The sequence below is a fragment of the Monodon monoceros genome, unplaced genomic scaffold (genome assembly GCF_005190385.1).
Source record: "Monodon monoceros isolate NGI ecotype Baffin Bay Population unplaced genomic scaffold, NGI_Narwhal_1 Super_Scaffold_10, whole genome shotgun sequence".
NCBI classification, from domain to species: domain Eukaryota; kingdom Metazoa; phylum Chordata; class Mammalia; order Artiodactyla; family Monodontidae; genus Monodon; species Monodon monoceros.
In genome coordinates, this window is record NW_021703766.1 from 47,795,832 (window position 1) to 47,815,938 (window position 20,107).

The following is a 20,107-nucleotide window of genomic DNA, read 5'->3' on the forward strand; positions in this document are numbered from 1 at the left end:
GTATATTTCACAGAAATAGAAAAAAGAATTCTAAAACTTTCTGTGGAACCACAAAAGACCCCTAATAGCCAAAGCTATCAGAGGAAAAAAAGAGCAAAGCGAGAATCATCACACTTCCTAATTTCAAACTATACTACAAAGATATAGTAAGTAAAACAGTGTGGTCCTGACATAAAATTAGACACATAGACCAATGGAACAGAATCAAGAGCCCAGAAATAAGACCCTGCATATATAGTCAACTAATACTTGACAAGGGAGTCAAGAACACTCAGTAGGAAAAGTATAGCCTCTTCAAAAAATGGATAACCACATGCAGAAAAATGAAATTTGACCTCTATCTTAAACCACTCACAAAAGTTATCTTGAAATGGATTAAAGACTTAAATGTAAGACCTGATGCCATAAAACTTCTAAAAGAAAACACAGGGAAAAATTATTTGACATTGGACCAGGCAATTATTTTTTGGATATGACACAAAAAGCACAAGCAACAAAAGCAAAAATCAACAAGTGGGACTACATCAAACTGAAAAGCTTTTGTACAGGAAAAGAAATAATTTTAAAAATGAAAAGGCAACTTATGGAATGGGAGAAAATATTTTCAAAGCATATATCAGATAAGGGGTTAACATCCAGAATATGTAAAGAACTCATACAACTCAATAGCCAAAAAACCCAAACAGTCCATTTTTTTTTAAAAGGGCATAAGAATTAAATAGACATTTTTCCAGAGAAGAAATACAAATGGCTAACAGGTACATAAAAGATGCTCAACATCACTAATCAGCATGGAAATACAAATCAAAATCTCAATAAGATATGACCTCACACCTGTTAGAATGACTATCATCAAGAAGGCAAGAGATAACAAGTGTTGGTGAAGATGTGGAGATAAGGGAACCCTTGTACACCGTTGGTGGGAATGTAAATTGGTGTATCCATTATGGAAAACAATATAGAGTTTCCTCGAAAAATTAAAAATAGAATTACCATATGATACAACAGTTCTACTTCTGGGTATATATTCAAAGTAAATGAAAATAGGAATTTGAAGAGGTATATGCATTCCCATGTTTATTTCAGCATTATTCACAGTATGGAAACAACCTGAGTGTTTGTCAACAGATGACTGGATAAGGAAGTTGTAGCATATATACAATGGAATTTATTCAGCCATGAGAAAGAAAGAAACGCTGATATTTGCAACAACGTAGGTGGACTTTGAGGGGATTATGCTAAGTGAGATTAATTCAGACAAAGAGAGATACTGTATGATATCACTTATATGTGGAATCTTAAGGCGAACTCATAAATACAGAGAGTAGAATGATGGATATTAAACGTTAGGGGTTGGGGAAATGGGATACGTTGTGTAACGGTACAAATTTGGAACTAGGAGATAAGTCCTGGAGAGCTAGTGGACAGCATAGTGATTATAGTCAATACTACTGTATTATAAACTTCAAAGTTGCTAAGGGACTAGACCCTAATTGTTCTGGCCACAAAAAAGACATGAAAATTAGGTGAGGCGATAGACGTGTTAGCTAACACTAAGATGGTAATCATATTGCAATAAATAAATGTATCAAATCAACATGTTGTATACCTTAAACTTATACAATGTTATATATCAATTATATTTCCGTTAAAAAGGAATACGAATTACATGGTGTGATTTCTTAATTGGAACTCAAAGAATAACTTTTTTGAAATATTATGTAGGGTGGTATTAAATACTGTAATATTTTCTCCAATTACCTAACCATGCAAGAAACCAAAGCAAAGGAAAAGCGGAGAATTTTGCTGCTTCTCATGTCCCATTGGTTGCACCTCCTTTTTATGGGTTCTTGGTCAAAGGTGACTCCAGGTCCAGGTAGTAAAGAAGATTGTTCATTATAGCTCAGCCCGTCCCTTTTACGATCTCTATTTTTACCTCACGCATAGCACGCCTTTATAATTATTTTCCATTTATATTTCCAATTTCTGTCAGGGAACAATGAGAAAAAGAAAACGCAAGCCAAGTTCTACAAGCGCCCCAAGACTCCACCTGCTGATTCAAAATAAAATTGCAGACAGGCGGGAAGCTCAGCCCTACAGAGGATTCTGGGACGTGTAGTCTCGACGCTTCCTGTGATTGGGGCACTTCCGCTCCAGGAAAGCGCGGATGTGTTAATCGAGCCGCTGGGGAAATAGAAGAGTACAATCCAGTGCTGTGCGTGTTTGGAGGCATTTCGGATACCGGAGGGCGAGAATACGAAGCCGCCCCTTTCGTGGATTCTGGGAAATTGGATTCAGGCCGTCGATGTTGGAGTCGGCACTTTCGCCCCGGGGGGCGGGGCAGCGGCTCTTGTTCCTCTCGGGGATGCTGGGAAGTGTAGTCCAGGAGCTCCGCGTAGTCGGAGGTATTTCCGCTTCAGGAGGTTGCGATTGCGGCCTTCGGTTCTCTCTGGGAGGTGAGTGATCTTTGGAAGCCTGCGATTTCTTTTAACTTTTCTGATCTGGTCCTGGGATCAGCCGGGCTCGATCCTCGGTCACAGGGCAGAAAAGCCTTGACCTGCGGCAGAGGGCGGGGTGGAGGGGCGGGGGCGGCCGCTTGCCTTCCCCTCGCCCGATTCTCTGCGTTTGCGGCGGTTCGCAAGTCCTCGGATGGTAGGCGGACAGAAATCGGCAGTTTGTCTCCCGGGCTCCTTGCCGTCCAACCCGCCTCCCCCCAGTACCTTCCTTCCACACGCTCTGTTACTTCCTAGCGACATAAGGTTGGATGAGAATTTAATCTTTCTGTGCCTTGGTTTCCTTTTCTGTAAAAAGGGATATTACGAGTACCTGCATTATACAAGATAAATGTTTCGGACAGATCAGGCGTGTGGCAAGGTGTCAGCTGTTAATGATATGATAATCAGAAAAGCTTCGCTTTCGGTGGAAACTCCTCAAAGTGCCACTGGCACTTCTTTCTGATCCCTGCCGGAAGGGAGGCTGTGCCTGGACGACTTCTGACCCGTTTTTAAAGAAAAAGTGGGTCACCTACAGATACCCGCTGTAGTTTTCTCAGGACCACAAAATCGTTGTGTCTCCCAGCCTCCTTTCCTTCTCCTGCCCTGGTGCCTGAAAAGGGGGGCTGTAGAAAAGAGAGGAGTGAGCCCAGGGCTTCTGGTAGCAGAGCCCCACCGTGGCAGGACTTAGAATCTTCCTTTTCTGTTCCAGTGGTAGAAGGTATTTTATTCATTAGTAAATATTTCTGCTACAAAAGCGTTCAGTTACTGTTAAATAATTATGAAAATATGTAGATCGTGTACAAGGCATGAGTGGTAATCAAAATAGTTAAACATTGAGTCCTAAGTCTCATCCTAAGGGCTTTATAAAAATTAGTGCATTTAACCTTCACAAGGCCCTATGAAGTGAATACTTTTATTACCTCTATTTTACAGATGAGGAAATGGAGATAGAGCATAAGTTACTTAAGAGCAGTGGGATTTGAGTCTAGGGCTTGCGTTCCTTATATCCTTGGATATCCTTGTTCCCCTAGTTTAAAATCCCAAAATTGGAATTAGGAAACAAAATAGAAAAACAGTCTATCGAAATATTCAACCATAGGAAACTGGCTGCAGAGGAGGCATTTGGCATCAAATTGTGGAGGTAGGTTGGAATTTTATTGTAGAGGATTTGAAAGCAGGGTTAGTGAGTTTGGGTGTCTTTGTAAGAATTTGAGGGCTTCCCTGGTGGTGCAGTGGTTACGAATCCGCCTACCAATGCAGAGGACATGGGTTTGAGCCCTGGTCCGGGAGGATCCCACATGCTGTGGAGCAACTAAGCCCATGCGCCACGACTACTGAGCCTGCGCTTTGGAGCCCGCGAGCCACAACTACTGAGCCCGCGTGCCTAGAGCCCATGCTGTGCAACAGGAGAAGCCACCACAATGAGAAGCCCGCACACCGCAATGGAGAGTAGCCCCAGCTCGCCGCAACTAGAGAAAGCCCACGCACAGCAACAAAGACCCAACGCAGCCAAAAATAAAATAAATAATAAAAGTAAATACATTTAAAAAAATTGAAAGCATTCTCATTTAATCTTATTTTAAATATTCATAGTTTATATTCCAATTATAGAAGAAATGCATATTCATTGTAGAGAATTCAGAAAATGTAGAGATATGATGTAATGAAAAACATTAAGAATTACCAATATGTTGTAACTTATAGGATATGTATGACATATATAGGACATATATAGGACATAGACATATAAGATATAGATGATTATTAACATTTCAGTGCATTTCTGTTTGTCAGTTTTTCAGTGTGTATTTATGTTATACAAAATTGTTTATCAGATTATTCATATCCTTAACTCTTTTTTTGTAAATTTATTTTATTTATTTATTTTTGGCTGTGTTGGGTCTTCGTTGTTGTGCACAGTCTTTCTCTAGTTGCGGTTCGCGGGCTTCCCATTGCGGTGGTTTCTCTTATTGTAGAGCATGGGCTCTAGGCGCACAGGCTTCAGTAGTTGTTGCGCACAGGCTCCGTAGTTGTGGCTCGTGGGCTCTAGAGCGCAGACTCAGTAGTTGTGGCTCACGGGCTTAGTTTCTCTGTGACATGTGCGATCTTCGCGGACCAGGGCTTGAACCCGTGTCCCCTGCCTTGGCAGGCAGATTCTTAACCACTGTGCCACCAGGGAAGCCCCATATCCTTAACTCTTAATTCTGGAAATTTCCAGACAACCCAAAGTATAATATCAATATAATGAATTCCTGTGTAACAGTCACCCTGCTTCAGTCCTTACTAACCTTGTTGCATCTCCCTCTCCCCATGCACACATTTTTCCCATTGAGTATTTTAAAGCAAACCCAGATGTTGAGTTAGTAGGACTTAAAAATTAATTATAATAAGTTGTTTATATACGAAGACCAAGGGAGGGGAGATTGTATTAGTTTGCTAAGGCTGCTGGAATAAACTATTACAGCCTGAATGGCTTAAACAATAGAAATTAATTTTCTTACAGTTCTGGAGCTGGGAGTCCAAGATCAAGGTATCAGCAGGTTTCGTTTCTTCTGAGGCCTCTCTCCTTGGCTTGTAGATGGCTGCCTTCTTGCTGTGTCCTCCTGGTCTTTCCTTTGTGTGTGTGTGCGTGCCCCTGCTGTCCCTGTTTGTGTCCAAATTTCCTCTTAGAAGGACACCAGTCAGATTGATTTAGGGCCCACCCTAATGACCTCATTTTAACTTAGTCACCTCTTTAAATGCCCATCTCCAAATACAATCACATTCTGAGGTCCTGGAGATTAGGACTTTAACTTATGAGTTTGGGGCTGGGGGGTGGGTCACAATTTAGCCCATAACAGGTATTAACAGCAACTCTAAGATTTTCACACATGGCAACTAGGAGAATGTTATTTATATGAGAAAGTTAGAAAGAGTTGCAGTTATGGAAGGAAAATGATGAATTTCCTTTGCTCCTTTGGAGTTGCACTTGCCACAGAGCATGTAACTCTCAGTTTCATCTCTCTCTCTTGTTAGGCTACAGGGTCCTCTGATTCATGGATCTGGTCATATTCTTCTCGGAGTGCCCAGCACGGGGTCGGCAGAGAGGAGTTGTTCAGTAAGTGTGATTCATGCAGCTGCCCAAAAGGGCTACAGCCTGTGATTAGAGAACAAAAATAGAACGACAGTCTATAACCATATGCCTTGTCTGATACCTCACTTACTTCTGGGGAGATGTAGAATCCACCAACTTTTCCGGAGCTTTCAAAAGTTAATGTATGATCATGCCTAGTATCGTCATGCTCTAAAACAAATTTCCTAGAAAACAAATGAATTCTTTTAAAAAATTGAAGTATAGTCGATTTACAGTGTCATGTTAGTTTCAGGTGTACAGCACAGTGATTCAGTTATACATGTGTGTATATATACATTTAAAAAGAATCCATCTTTTTTTTTTCTTTATTTAATTGAAGTATAGTTGGTATACAATGTTGTGTTAGTTTCTGGTGTACAGCAAGGTTAATCAGTTATACATATATGTATATATTCTTTTTCATATTCTTTTCCATTATAGGTTATTACTAGAAACTGAGTATAGTCCCCTGAGCTGTACAGTAGGTCCTTGTTGGTGATATATTTTATACATAGTAGCATGAATATATTTATCCCAAACTCCTAATTTCCCCCCCCTTCCCCTTTGGTAACCATAAGTTTGTTTTCCAATCGATGTTAATGTTCAATTTTTTTGTTTAATATGCAGGGAATCAGCAACCCACCTCCACAGATTCTGATTTAATTAGTTTTAGATAAGGTCTGAGCTTTTTTTTAAATAAATTTATTTATTTATTTATTTTTGGCTTCGTTGCTGCGCGCGGGCTTTCTCTAGTTGCGGCAAACGGGGGCTACTCTTTATTGCGGTGCATGGGCTTCTCATTGCGGTGGCTTCTCGTGTTGTGCAGCACGGGCTCTAGGCACGCAGGCTCAGTAGTTGTGGCACACGGGTTTAGTTTCTCCTTGGCATGTGGGATCTTCCTGGACCAGGGCTCGAACCCGTGTACCCTGTATTGGCAGGTGGATTCTTAACCACTGCTCCACCAGGGAAGTCCCAAGAGGGCTGTTTTTGACTGATGCTACTCAAATTGTGATCCAGGGACCAACAGTATCATCACCTGGCATCTCAGTAATTATATTTTGAATGAATGATTCGGGAGATAAATCACGAGGCCCTGATCTACATGGTGCGTCTTTCAGTTCTTCGTTCCAGCAGTCATTCTGTGAATCTTTGTTGAGTTCCTGGCAAGCGCCTGCAGCAGCGTCCTAACTGTCGGGGACACAGCAAGAAACAAAACTCCCTGTGGGACAGATGTGATGAATATAAATGAGCAAAATACCTAGTAGGATGTTAAAGAGTGATACGTGCTAAAGAGAAAAGAATTAAGCAGGGATGGGGGGCGTCAGAAGTGTTGGGATGTCATTAGGAGATTGAAATTCTCTGTAGGGAGGAACTGTCTGAGGAGGTGACATTCAAATAAAGAAGGATGTGATTCTTGGTGTGGCCCTGGTAACAGTCTCTCTGGCCCCAGCCCCTTCCCCCTCAGATCTCCCATTTGCTGGGAGAGTGATCTGTTTCCAACACCAAAGGAATCTTCTGACTCTCCCTTCCTTTGCTGCTTTCCTGCTGACTTGCCGATAAACTGGGACGCCCGTCATTATGGTTTGAATCCTGCCTTCCTGCCCAGCTTTTTCTGCCTCTTGTTTGTGTTCACTTACAGTCGTAACATTTGTTCTCTTGAGGTTTTTCAGAGATTCTGCTTCTCTCTGGTTAATAGAACTCAGTCATCCTCCAGGGCTCAGATCAAGCCACATTGATGTAGAACCTGCTCCAAACAAGTGTGGTCCCCAAGGCCCATAACTTGTGCTTCTAAAGTACCCAGTTCACTACCCTCGTACTTAGCAATGTGCAGGGTGATTGCTGGTTTCCTAATCACTAGACTGTGAACTTGAGTAGTCGTATCTTTTAGTCTGATTTCCATAAATGTTCATTGAATTAATACACTCATTTTTTAATGAAGAGTTAACAAGTTATCCTGTCTAGTGCTAATCATGCAGGCAATTAAATAGTTGTCATTCTCAGTGTTTTGATGGATACATTCTGTGGATTTTGTAACAGGAATCTCTTTAGACATTGACTTTGAAGGGTGGGAAGCACCTTCCTAAGGCAGTATTAAAAATCCAGAGGCCCTTTTCCTTCCAAAGATGACCTTGATCTTGCAAATATTGTGGAAGACCTAGAAGAAAAACTTGGAAATAAAACCCCTGCTCTCCCAATCCTCCCAAGTGGGAGCAGCCTCAGAATTTTGCCTCTCAAAGAGACCTTTGACCAACAAGTCTAGTCTTTTTATGTGCCTCTGCTGGAATGAACCTGTTTGGGGGGGGCTCATGTGTCAGGACACTGACTGCTGTGTGATCACTGTGTTACAGGCACTGCTTTAGGTGCTTGGGATGTAAAGCTGAGTTACTATTAATCCCCAAACAGACAGTGATTTACTGATTATCCCCTTTCCATAGAGGTAGCAGAAAGATCTCCCTGTAAAGCACTTCTTACTGAGCAGAAGTCACTGGACAAATATAGAGTCAGAACAAGGTGAATTACAAATCCTGAAAGGATATCTCTTCTAAGATTGGAAAGTTTTACACTGCCCTTTTCCGTACAGGGTTCTTCTATCTGGAGTAGGACTAGCTAATAATAATAAACTAATAAGTAATTAATGAACCAATAATTAACTGATACTGATCTCTTAAGCTGGATCTCTTACTCTCAATTTGCACACTCCCCAGAATCAATCATACTCTGACAGCTACAAGAACTTGTATTAGGGCCACTGTGTGTGGTTGGGCAGGTCGTTCACTGCACCAGGGCTCTTGGTTGAAGGCATAAGTGGCGTCTGGAATCCTGCCCACGTCTGCTCATCAAGCCGTGTGCAGTTGCAGCCACCCCAAGGAAGAGCTTCCTTGACTATTTCATGTAAAGCAGCCCTAGTGAATGTTTAAGCTGCCAGATACTGTTCCACATGTTTTATGGAGAGTCACTTAGACTGACTAACCTTCCTATGTATTATTATAATTATATTACTATATTATACATAATTATATTATATGAATATATTATCTATATAATATATAATTATAATATATTGTATTATAATTATATAATTATAATAATTATTGTTATTATTATAACCATCCCTAATTTATAGATCAGACCTTGGGTCTAAGTAGTAACAAGTTGGAGGTGGCAGGATTCAAATACTGGGGGTCTGATTCCAGAGCCTACACCCTTCCCAACCCTGTTCTCATCTCCTTCAAGCAGATCATCTGGCTTCAGAGTTCTCTCCCTGTTTCTATGTCAGTCTTTTATCCCTAGCTGTCAAGCTCTCGTTTCTCTTTGCATGAGACCTCAGACTCCCATCTGTTTATTTTTTTCTTTAGAAGCAGCAGAGAGACAAGACCTAGAAGACTGGCTTCTTTGTGAGAGCTGGATTCAGGTTCCGCCCCTGCCCCTTGACCTCACCAAGCCTCAGCTTCCTCATCTGTTACGTGGGAACAACAGCCATCATCGTCATCATTTATTGAGAACTTGGTAAAATGCCAGGTACAATGCCAAGGGCGTTTAGCTCATTCATCCACCACAGTAACCCTAGGACTGACCTTTTTTTTTTTCCTCTCCTTGTTATAGTTGAGGAGAGGCACAGAGGTGGAGGTGATCAGACTGGAGTCACACGGCTAGTACACCCCTAGCTTCTTCACAGGTATGTGGGAGGTACCTTAGTGGAACAATGCGTGCCAAGTGCTTCTCAAGGTCCCTAACACATACTTAGTGCTTATGTAATGTTAAACATTGCTGTTTTTGTTGTTTTCATCATTACTATGATTAGCTTGTTCATTTAAGTGGCATGTTGACTAACTGACTGTTAAATCACAGGATTCTATTCATTTTTCTTCATCTCCATGATGATAGTGTTTTTAAGGCTCTACTGTTAACAAAGTCAAATTGTCAAGGTCTGGGGCTACCCTGGTGGCGCAGTGGTTGAGAGTCCGCCTGCCAATGCAGGGGACACAGGTTCGTGCCCCGGTCCAGGAAGATCCCATCTGTGGCTGGGCCCGTGAGCCATGGCCGCTGAGCCTGCGCATACGGAGCCTGTGCTCCGCAACGGGAGAGGCCACAACAGTGAGAGGCCCGCGTACCGCAAAAAAAAAAAAAAATTGTCAAGGTCTTACATCTTTGAAAAAGCTGTCATCCACAATATCATTTTCATAGAGAAAGTAGAATAGTGGTTACTCGGGACCGAGAGGAAGGGGAATGGAGAGTTAGTGTTTAATAGGTACAGAGTTTCAGTTTGGGATGGTGAAAAAGTTGTGGAGATGGTTAGTGGTGATGATTCACAACAATATGAACGCACCTAACGAGCTCTACACCTAAAAAATGGTTGAAATGGAAAATTTTATGTGATGTGTATTTTACACAGGAAAAAAAAATCAATGTAATCTTAAATATTACTGCAAAGGCATCAAATTGAATATGACAAACCAAGAGAGAATAACAGATATTGCAGAGGTTAAAGGTGATTTTCATACAACAAAGCAACAGCCTTTTAAGGCTCCATTAAAGCTATTGGTGAGGACAAGTTTTATGTTACTGAATATTACCTGCTTTCTGCTGCTACTGAGAAATAAGGTGCCCTGAAAGTGTTCTTTGAACTTTCTACCTACTTATTTAATTCTTACAACAATCCTATGAGATAGCTGTTGTTAATCCCTCTATTTTTACAGATGGGAGAATTGAAGCACAGAGATAATAATAATTTGTCTAAGATTTCACAGCTAATATGTCACAGTTTCATGAACCTAGACATTTGGCCCCAGAAATTACTCTCTTAACCTGGGTACTTTACTCTCAATTTCCGCCCTCCCCAGAATCAGAATCATACCCTGAGAGCTACACGAACTTGTATGAGGGCCTGTGTGTGGTTGGGTGGCTCGTTCACTGCCCAGGGGCTCTTGGCTGAAGGGGTGAGTAGCATCTGGAATCCAGCCCAGGCTTTGCTCATCAGGCCACCCTGAGGAAGCGGCACTGTTGCTGCTTCACAGTAAGCAGCCATATGGGTCAGTGACACCCTTGGCCAGACTCTGATGGCTTTTTTCTCCTTCCCCCATTGTGCCTGCCCAAGACTCAGCGCTTCCCCAGAAGGAGGAGGACAAAATGACCAAGCTCAAGGTGAGTTGGGCCTGCCCTTCTAGGTGTTAACTTGTCACCTCATTTCTCAGTGATAAGACACATCCTATTTCTCTTTCTTGGGAAAGATTAAAGAGAACAGTAGGCATTTGGAAAACTCTTCCCAAGAAGAGGGCCGAATGATCCCTACTTTTTATTTTTGTTTGATTTATTTTTGTTGTTTTATCACCTTTTGTAATTTCACAAATAAGAGTAGAACAGAAAAAGTCAATTGCAACTAAAAAAATCTCTCACGTTATTACTGTTTCCCTTACAAAACAACATTTTCCCATGTTCTTTTCCTCATATGCGTTCATAACTGTATATTTGTAATTCCTGTAGCATAAACTTCTCAAATTATACCTTTTCTAATTGATATTATATATCCCACACCTTTAATGGCAACATCATATTCCCTTGAATTTGTGTGCATTGTGTGTGTGTCTCATAACTTTTCCCCATTCATGGACATTTAGGTAGTTTAGAATTTTTATCATTTTTAAGAACACTGAAGGGGCTTCCCTGGTGGCACAGTGGTAAAGAATCCACCTGCCAGTGCAGGGGACATGGGTTTGATCCCTGGTCTGGGAAGATCCCACATGCCGTGGAGCAACTAAGCCCATGCACCGCAACTACTGAGCCTGTGCTCTACAGCCCGTGAGTCTCAACTGCTGAGCCTGCATACCAAAACTACTGAACCCCGTGTGCCTAGAGTCTGTGCTCCGCAATAAGAAGCCATCGCCATGAGAAGCCCGTGCACTGCAACAAAGAGTAGTCCCTGCTCGCCGCAACTAGAGAAAGCCTGTACGCAGCAATGAAGACCCAACACAGCCAAAAAGAAATAAAAATAACTTTTAAAAACAAAACAAAACACTGTAATAACAGTTTTCCTAATACAACCAATTTCCTCAAAAGGGAATTTGGAAGAATTTGCTATTCTTTGGTCTTAATGTTCTAGGTACTCTAAATTGACAAAGTACATTTGCTATGCAGTACCTCGGGTATTTTGTATGTAGAATATTCCAGAATGGCAGAGTGCACCAGGATCTAACTAACACTTCACACAGAGAAAATATTATTAGATATTTTCATGTAAGAAAGCTAGATTGTTTCTTACCCATGTCTGAATCATATCATGTGCATGTTTTATTTATTGATTTATATTTTTTATTCACATATTAATGAATTTTTTCAAAGTACTAATGTACTTAATTTTAAAAGTACAAAAAGACCTGTACAGAGACTTTTCATTTCTTAACTGCATTTAGTCTCAGACCAACCTTATGAGGCCAAACTTGGTCTCCTCTGCATTTTAATGACAAAGAAACAGGATTGTAGAATTTCAGAAAACTGCTCAAGTTCACATAGGAAACCAAACATCCACCTGATCCAAAAAAGACTCCTAGGATTTTTACTTGGATAAAGAGAGTGAGACAAGGGAAAAGAATTCTCCACCTGGGACTTAGCCTATTCTGTGGGGTGCCTAGTTGTCCTGGTGGGTGGAAGACTCCATAGATGATACTGTCCCTACCATAGATCACTCTCGGTGGCCCCTTCTCCATGACCTCTGTTGCTCATATAAGGCACTGGATGTGCAGGGCTCTGGCACTGAACACAGTCTTTGTACGAAAAATTTTAAAAATGCTGTATACGAGTGATTCTTAATTATGGGCGATCTTACCCTCAGGTAACATCTGGAAACATTTTTAGTGTCACAGCTTGGGAGTGCTACTGATATCTAGTGTGTGGAAGCCAGGGATGCTGCTAAACATCCTACAGTGAACTCAGCAGCCCCCTGCCCCACCCCCAACAAAGAGTCATCTGTCCTCGAATGTCAGGAGTGCCAAGGATGAGAAAGCATGCTGTACCCAAAGCTGTACAAGAACAATAGAAGAATGTGGGTAAAAATATTTATAATACACACCCTAAAAAAAAAAGCTTAAAACCTCTAATAGGAATTTTACAGAATCCTAAGATAAAACCCCAATTGGAGTATGAGCAAAGAACATTAACAGGCAAGGTTCTGAAGAAAAAAATGAAGATAGCTAGTAAATATGTGAAAATATGATGAGCTTATTACTTATCAAATAAGTACAGATAATCCAAATAAGTTGTTTTTTACTGATAAAATTGCCTAGGATTTAAAAATATGGTTATATTCAATGTGTATGGTTTAGAGAATCAGGGATACTTATATACTCTTGGAGGAGGATAAAATAAGGGAAAAGTTGAAAAGAAAATCTGCTGTTGTACATAATTATTTTGAAGCTGCCTATTCTTTGACATTGCAGTTTTCACTCTTTGGAACTTATTCAAAGAAAATAATTGGATGGGAAGCAAAAATCTATGTAAAAAGTTGTTCTTCTCCGCATTTATTGTGAAAAGAAGAAAATCTAAAACATAAATGCGTTATGGGGAATGTTTATGTTACGGTAAAATTGACTCTGGTCTCTCAGAATCTGGAACCACTTCGTACACATCGTCCCCACTTTCCTCAGTGCTGCCCTTTCATCAGGGGACCTGCATTGCAAGGTTCAGGTGGAGTGTGTTTGATGTCTTAGGAGGTGGTGACCTTCAAGGACGTGGCCGTGGTCTTCACGGAGGAGGAGCTGGGGCTGCTGGACTCTGCCCAGAAGAAGCTGTACCAGGAAGTGATGCTGGAGAACTTCCAGAACCTGGTCTCAGTGGGTGAGGAAGGGCACTCTGGGACAGAACATCGCATCAGCCCCTGTGGTATTTATTTACATGTCCTTGAATGGGCAGGGCTTTGGAGCTCTTGAACTGGTTTCCGGTTTTCTAATCAGCATGAGACTCAGAGATGGCGTTTTCTAGTCTTTCTCCCCAGGCCAAAGTGTGTTTGTAAACGAACTGTTAATTGACCACGTGACTGCTGTATGTTTTCTGGCTTTTCAAATTGTGGTCGTCTCCAGTCAGTAGGTCATGACACTCTTTAGGGAATCGTAATAAAATAGGGTAGAAGATACCAGAGCCCTTGGCAATAACTGCATGTTGCAGTAAAAACTGTGGCCCATTGCCAAGAATAGTGTGAGAAATGGTGAAAAGGGTGCGATGAAAATAATGTTTTCCCATAATTTATGCTTATGTCTACCTATCCTCGGTTTTTGCATAAAATGTATTTCCTCCCATGGGTCATAATTAAAAGAGTTTGGAAAACACTGATTTTGATGTCCTGAAGACAGTGCAGTGGGAACCACAATTTCTCTTAATTTGGGCATCTAACATATTGATTTTAAATGTTTTTCCTTGCCTTTTTTGCAGGGCATCAATCATTCACACCAGATGTAATATCCCAGTCAAAGAGAGAAGAAAAGCTTTGGATGATAAAGATAGCAACCCAGAGCCGTCGCTCCTTGGGTGAGAGCCATGTGACCCTGAGTCTGTCCTGCTTCTTGTTGCCTCCACAGCTGTGACTCTGGTCCAAGTCAGCACCTAGACTGTGGATTACTGCCTCAGTCTTTGTAATTCTCTCTCTTCTGCTTTGCTCATTCACAGTTAATTCTCCACTCAGAGTGACTCTTTTAAATTCAAATCTTGTCATTTCTCTGCTCAGAACCTCTTGTAGCTTCTTACTGATTCAGAATAAAATCCCATCATTGAAAGTGGCTTATGATATCCCATATGCCCACCAGTTTTTGCCATGATTTTTTTTTTTTGGCCACACCGTGTGGCTTGTGAGATCTTAGTTCCCTGATCAGGGCTCGAGCCTGGGCCCTTGGCAGTGAGAGTGTGGTGTCATAACCACTGGACCGCCAGGGAATTCCTTGATTTTGTGATCATCACGATTTTCTCATCAGTAACATCCACGTAGGTTAGCCCTGCATCTAGTGAAGCCTTTCAGCTTCCCAACAATATGGCTGTTTCCACTTTCTTTCCTGCTATGGGTAACTTACTTGAAAACCTTTTACTTTTGTACCATGGCTGTAACTCTCACAGAGATGTCAAACTGGGATTTATTTATCCATTCAACATGTACTTATTGAACACTGACTGTATCAGACAGGGTTCTGGGAGTGGTGATAAACCAGTGAATAATACAAAATGCTTGTCCCCATGGGTATCGCATTGAAGTGGGAGATGACATAAAATGAAAAAGATCAAGGATGTATGTAGTATGTCAGATAGGAATATGTGCTGTGTAAAAACAAAAGAGGGTAAGGCAAATGGAGATTGCCAGGTGCGTAGAATGGATAGGGAGAATTTACTATATGATATTGTATGGTAAAAGATGCCTCACAGGGGCTTCCCTGGTGGCACAGTGGTTGAGAGTCCGCCTGCCGATGCAGGGGACACAGGTTCGTGCCCCAGTCCAGGAAGATCCCACATGCCGCTGAGTGGCTGAGCCCGTGAGCCATGGCCGCTGAGCCTGCGTATCCGGAGCCTGTGCTCCACAACGAGAGAGGCCACAACAGTGAGAGGCCCGCGTATTGCAAAAAAAAAAAAAAAAGAGACCTCACAGATAAGGTGTTATTTGAAAAGACACCTGAAAAGAAGTTAGTAGCAAGCTATATGGCTAATCAGTGGAATAGAGTTCCAAGGAGAACGTAACTCTTCTGGTCCAATGTTGATTTCGAGACTCTGTATTATGCCCTATTTATTTCCTCCTCGCAAGTTCTTGCTCTATTGTAAAAGATAACCTTCTAATTTTTCACTTTTTTTTTTTTACCCCTGGTGGTTGTAGGAACTTTACTGTTATGAGGTTTTAGAATAATGTATGTTATTACAGTAACATACTAATTCCAAAACCTGGCTTTGATTTTTTTTCCAGCTAACCCTTTCAGTGTTGTGAAGAACTGGCTCTGTGGCCAGGGAGAGTAAAGTTTACAGCCCATTTGTAAGGATATTTCCCAGGAGGAGGCAAAGAACCACTCTCTGCTTATAGTCTGAACTTTAGGGCCTTAGGTGATAAGGTATTTCTCCCAGACATGTATCTTTCCAACTTATTTATTGCCTCAAAGTCTCCTTCCATTGGAGTAAACTTCCATTAAAATAAAGCAGAGGTTTTTCAACATTGCCTGGGGACATCCTCTGATAATCTGTCTAAGGGTCTTACTAGACATTTTGAGTATTTTGGTCAGATGTGCATGCAGTAGGCAGAATTATGTGGAAGCTGTTTATTAGCCACCTGCTACAGCAAAGAAGATAAGGCTTTGAGTAAGGTACAGCTTTGTCTTTGTAAACATTCCCTAGGAGGTATTTTTCTTGCTCTGTAGCCATCATATTTCTAATTTATATCTCACCTATGAAACTTACTATGATTCTAAATGGATTCCACTAATGTGTAGTGAATGACAGCCTGGTGGGCCGCCTTTTGGTGTCTGGAGGCATGTAAATCAGAGAACATGATACATGATGTTAAAGAAAAAGAGAAGCTTTTTGAGGTTCAGTAAAGCCTTAGGGTGTGGGCCTAAGTTTATAACCTTGACATCTCTGAGCAAAGCATTCACATGCCCCATCTTTAAATTCTATTTATCCATTTAGGAGACAAGAATCTAAATGGCATGGAGACTCTTCAGAAAGTTGGATTAAGGTATCTGCCACATGAAGAGCTTTTCTGCTCACAAATATGGCAACAGGTTACAAAGGAATTAACCAGGTGTCAAGATTCCATGGGAAATATTCAAGGAACTGGCTCTCAGATGGAAAAACAAGGTGGCACACTCAGTAAAGATGAGGAGTTTGGTAAAGACTTCAATCAGACTTCACATCTTCAAGTTCACCGCAGAGACCACACTGGAGAAAAACCCTACAAAGGGGTAGAGTGTGAGAAAGGTTTCATACGGGACTCTCACCTTCAAATGAACCAGACAGCCCACGTAGGAGAGAAGCCCTACAAGTGTGAAAAATGTGAAAACGCCTTCCGTCGGCTTTCAAGTCTTCAAGCCCATCAGAGAGTCCACAGTAGAACAAGATTGAACAAATATGATATGTCATGTAAGAGTTTCAGTCAGAGGTCATATCTTCGTCATCATCAGAGGGTCCCCACTGGAGAGGATCCACACAGATTTGAGGAGTGTGGGAGGAATGTCGGGAAAAGCTCACATTGTCAAGCTCCTCCCATAGCCCACACATTGGAGAAACCCTATAAATGTGAGGAGTGTGGACTGGGCTTCAGTCAGCGCTCCTATCTTCACATCCATCAGAGAGCCCACACAGGAAAGAAACCTTATAAATGTGAAGAGTGTGGGAAGGGCTTCAGTTGGCGTTCACGCCTACAGGCTCATCAGCGAATCCACACTGGGGAGAAACCCTACAAATGTGAGGCATGTGGCAAGGGCTTTAGTTACAGCTCACACCTGAATATCCACTGTAGAATCCACACAGGCGAGAAACCCTTTAAGTGTGAGGAGTGTGGGAAAGGCTTCAGTGTGGGTTCCCATCTCCAAGCCCATCAGATAAGCCACACGGGAGAGAAACCATACAAATGTGAGGAGTGTGGCAAGGGCTTCTGTCGGGCCTCAAATCTTCTGGACCATCAGAGAGGCCATAGTGGTGAGAAACCATATCAGTGCGATGCATGTGGAAAGGGCTTTAGTCGTAGCTCAGATTTTAACATTCATTTTAGAGTCCATACAGGAGAAAAACCCTATAAGTGCGAGGAGTGTGGGAAAGGTTTCAGTCAGGCCTCAAATCTTCTGGCCCATCAAAGAGGCCACACTGGAGAAAAACCATACAAATGTGGTACATGTGGGAAGGGCTTCAGCCGGAGTTCAGATCTTAATGTTCATTGTCGAATCCACACGGGAGAGAAACCCTATAAATGTGAGAAGTGTGGGAAGGCCTTCAGTCAGTTCTCAAGCCTTCAAGTGCATCAAAGAGTCCATACCGGAGAGAAACCATACCAGTGTGCAGAGTGTGGGAAAGGCTTCAGTGTGGGCTCACAGCTTCAGGCCCATCAGAGGTGTCACACTGGAGAGAAACCGTACCAGTGTGAGGAGTGTGGGAAGGGCTTCTGTCGGGCCTCAAATTTTCTGGCTCACCGTGGAGTCCACACAGGAGAGAAACCATACCGATGCGATGTGTGCAGTAAGCGCTTCAGACAGAGGTCATACCTTCAAGCCCACCAGAGGGTCCACACTGGAGAGAAACCATATAAGTGTGAGGAATGTGGTAAGGTCTTCAGTTGGAGCTCATACCTTCAAGCCCATCAGAGAGTCCACACTGGGGAAAAACCATACAAATGTGAGGAGTGTGGGAAAGGCTTCAGTTGGAGCTCAAGTCTTATAATTCATCAGCGAGTCCATGCTGGGGATGAGGGTGACAAGGACTGTCCCTCATCAGAGAATACGTACAGCAAAGAAGCTCTATAAAATTACATGGTTTAATACCTCAAATGGGTGCTGAAATAGTCCTGCCGTAGAAGACAAAACATCTGTTTGATAAAAGAGTATTTCTGCCAGAGCTCGACATGTCTGTGTGGTTGGGCGACCACACGGCAGAGAAGCCTCATAAGAGTGGAGACATAAGCATTTCATTCAGAGCCTTGACATTTAGCAGATATGACAGAGAAGAGAGGCTTAAGAAGGATGAGCCTGAGCTGAAGGTAACCAAAAGTACTAAGACGGAAATGCCCAAATCTCTTCCACCAGAATAGAAGCTCTCGGAGGGCTGGGACTTTGTTGACGGCCAAGTCCACTCTGCCTCTTCAGCGCCGAACACACTGCAGGTCTCCAGTAATGTTAAATGAATAAAAGGGAGAACAGTCACTTTTGAAATTTTCTTTCAGTTCCTCTCTAAAAATTTCTATTAAATTGTAGAAGGAGGAATTCTTCAAGGCTTGGAGGGTTAAATAAGACACTTGGGTTCATTTCCCCAACCCTGCAGGTCCTGTGAACTAGTGCTTATCAAGCTCAAGGTTGTAACCCAGTAGTGGGTCCAGAAGTCAGTTCACCAGGTTGTGGCCAGCACTTTTCTATGCTAACAGTTCTTTATGGAGATGTGATTCGCATGCAGCCACATGCATAAATAAGTTTACAGCTTCATGAATTTTGACAAATGTATCTACTTGTGTAATCATCACCAAGATCAATATATACCATATTTCTATTAAACCAGAATGTTTCCTTGTGTACTATTCTTGTCATTCCCACCTCCAGGGGCAACAAGTATTATGATTTCTATACCATGTATTAATTAGGCCTGTCTGTTCTTGAGCTTCCTGTGTGTTTGGTATGTACTCTTTATGTCTGGATTCTTTTCATCAAATATATGATCATCCTAGGTTCACAGAAGGCAATTGACAGAACTCAGTATCCATGATAAAAATTCTTCAGTGAGATAAGAGGCATCTATGAAGATCCTATATGCTCATGTTCTTCTTTTATTATTAAGGAATAATTTATATACAGTAAAATCGACTGGTGGATCATTCTGTGTTTTGGCAAATGCTTACTATCATATTACATCACCACAATCAAGATATTTAACAGTTCCACCAGCCCCGGCTTTCTACTCTTTTTTTCTCATACCTTTATTTTATTTATTTATTTTTCGCTGTATTGGGTCTTCATTGCGTTGCGCGGGCTTCTCATTGCAGTGGTGTCTCTTGTTGCAGAGCATAGGTTCTAGTCGCGTGGGCTTCAGTAGCTGTGGCTTGTGGGCTCACTAGTTGTGGCTCATGGGCTCTAAGAGTTCGCATGCCACAACTAAGGAGCTGGCGAGCTACAATTAAGGAGCACTCAAGCAGCAACTAAGGAACCCACATGCCACAACTATGAAGCCGGCGAGCTGCCACTAAGGAGCCTGCGAGCTGCAACTAAGACCCGACACAACCAAATAAATATTTTTTAAAAACTCTGTTGGGGAAGGATAGAAGGTTTGGCAGAGAGCTTTCTTGTAGCCTATAGAATAGCCTTTTGGGGGGGGTCATGGGTCCTCACTTCTCAATGGGTCTCACTCTATTACCTGCCTTAGAACTGAGTGCCAGTCTGGCACACACTGTGCCAGAATCTTTTCAGTTCTCCTCTTAGATTAGGTGAGTGGAGAGGTGTCATTAATTGGGAAAGGGAGTTCTGTCTGGGTATTTTAGAGAGACTAGAAAGAGGAGGGGATGGGTCCCTTAATTGCATTTTGACAGGCTGTCTTGGGACCTATAGGTTGAAAGTTCAGGGTAAATAAGGCAGTGTGTAAAAGAGCCATTTGGAAGCCACTATCCATTTTGTAATTTTAATAGGGCATCCTTCAGTAGATCATTGTTTATCTGTAGATGATAGGACAAATGAAAATTGCAAGTGTTGCTTTCTTGTAAGGTCTGTGCCTAAACTGAATGAGCACTGAAGTGTGTATCCTGATCAGAGTCCATGATATCTGGGGGCCCAGAGGAAACCAAGTTCTAATGAGGGCT

The 20,107-nt window shown here is 42.0% G+C and overlaps 1 protein-coding gene across 11 annotated transcripts in view; it reads left to right on the forward strand.

The window, feature by feature from the left end:
- Positions 1–2,388: 2,388 nt before the first annotated feature.
- The window catches only part of LOC114906590 (zinc finger protein 45-like), a 39,543-nt gene continuing 21,824 nt past the window's right edge, over positions 2,389–20,107 (forward strand). The window contains exons 1-8 of one of the 11 annotated variants that reach the window (XM_029241549.1): positions 2,389–2,456; positions 5,511–5,592; positions 8,964–9,126; positions 9,211–10,749; positions 12,434–12,643; positions 13,308–13,479; positions 14,026–14,121; positions 16,246–18,797. In XM_029241549.1, the coding sequence (XP_029097382.1) occupies positions 13,401–13,479; positions 14,026–14,121; positions 16,246–18,074 (2,004 nt within the window). In that variant the 5' untranslated portion in view covers positions 2,389–2,456; positions 5,511–5,592; positions 8,964–9,126; ... (1 more) ...; positions 12,434–12,643; positions 13,308–13,400 and the 3' untranslated portion in view covers positions 18,075–18,797. Of the gene's footprint in view, positions 2,457–5,510; positions 5,593–8,963; positions 9,127–9,210; positions 10,750–12,433; positions 13,480–14,025; positions 14,122–16,245 lie in introns of those variants that run through there. The other 10 variants (XM_029241552.1, XM_029241501.1, XM_029241550.1 and 7 more) reach the window with 10 other exon arrangements.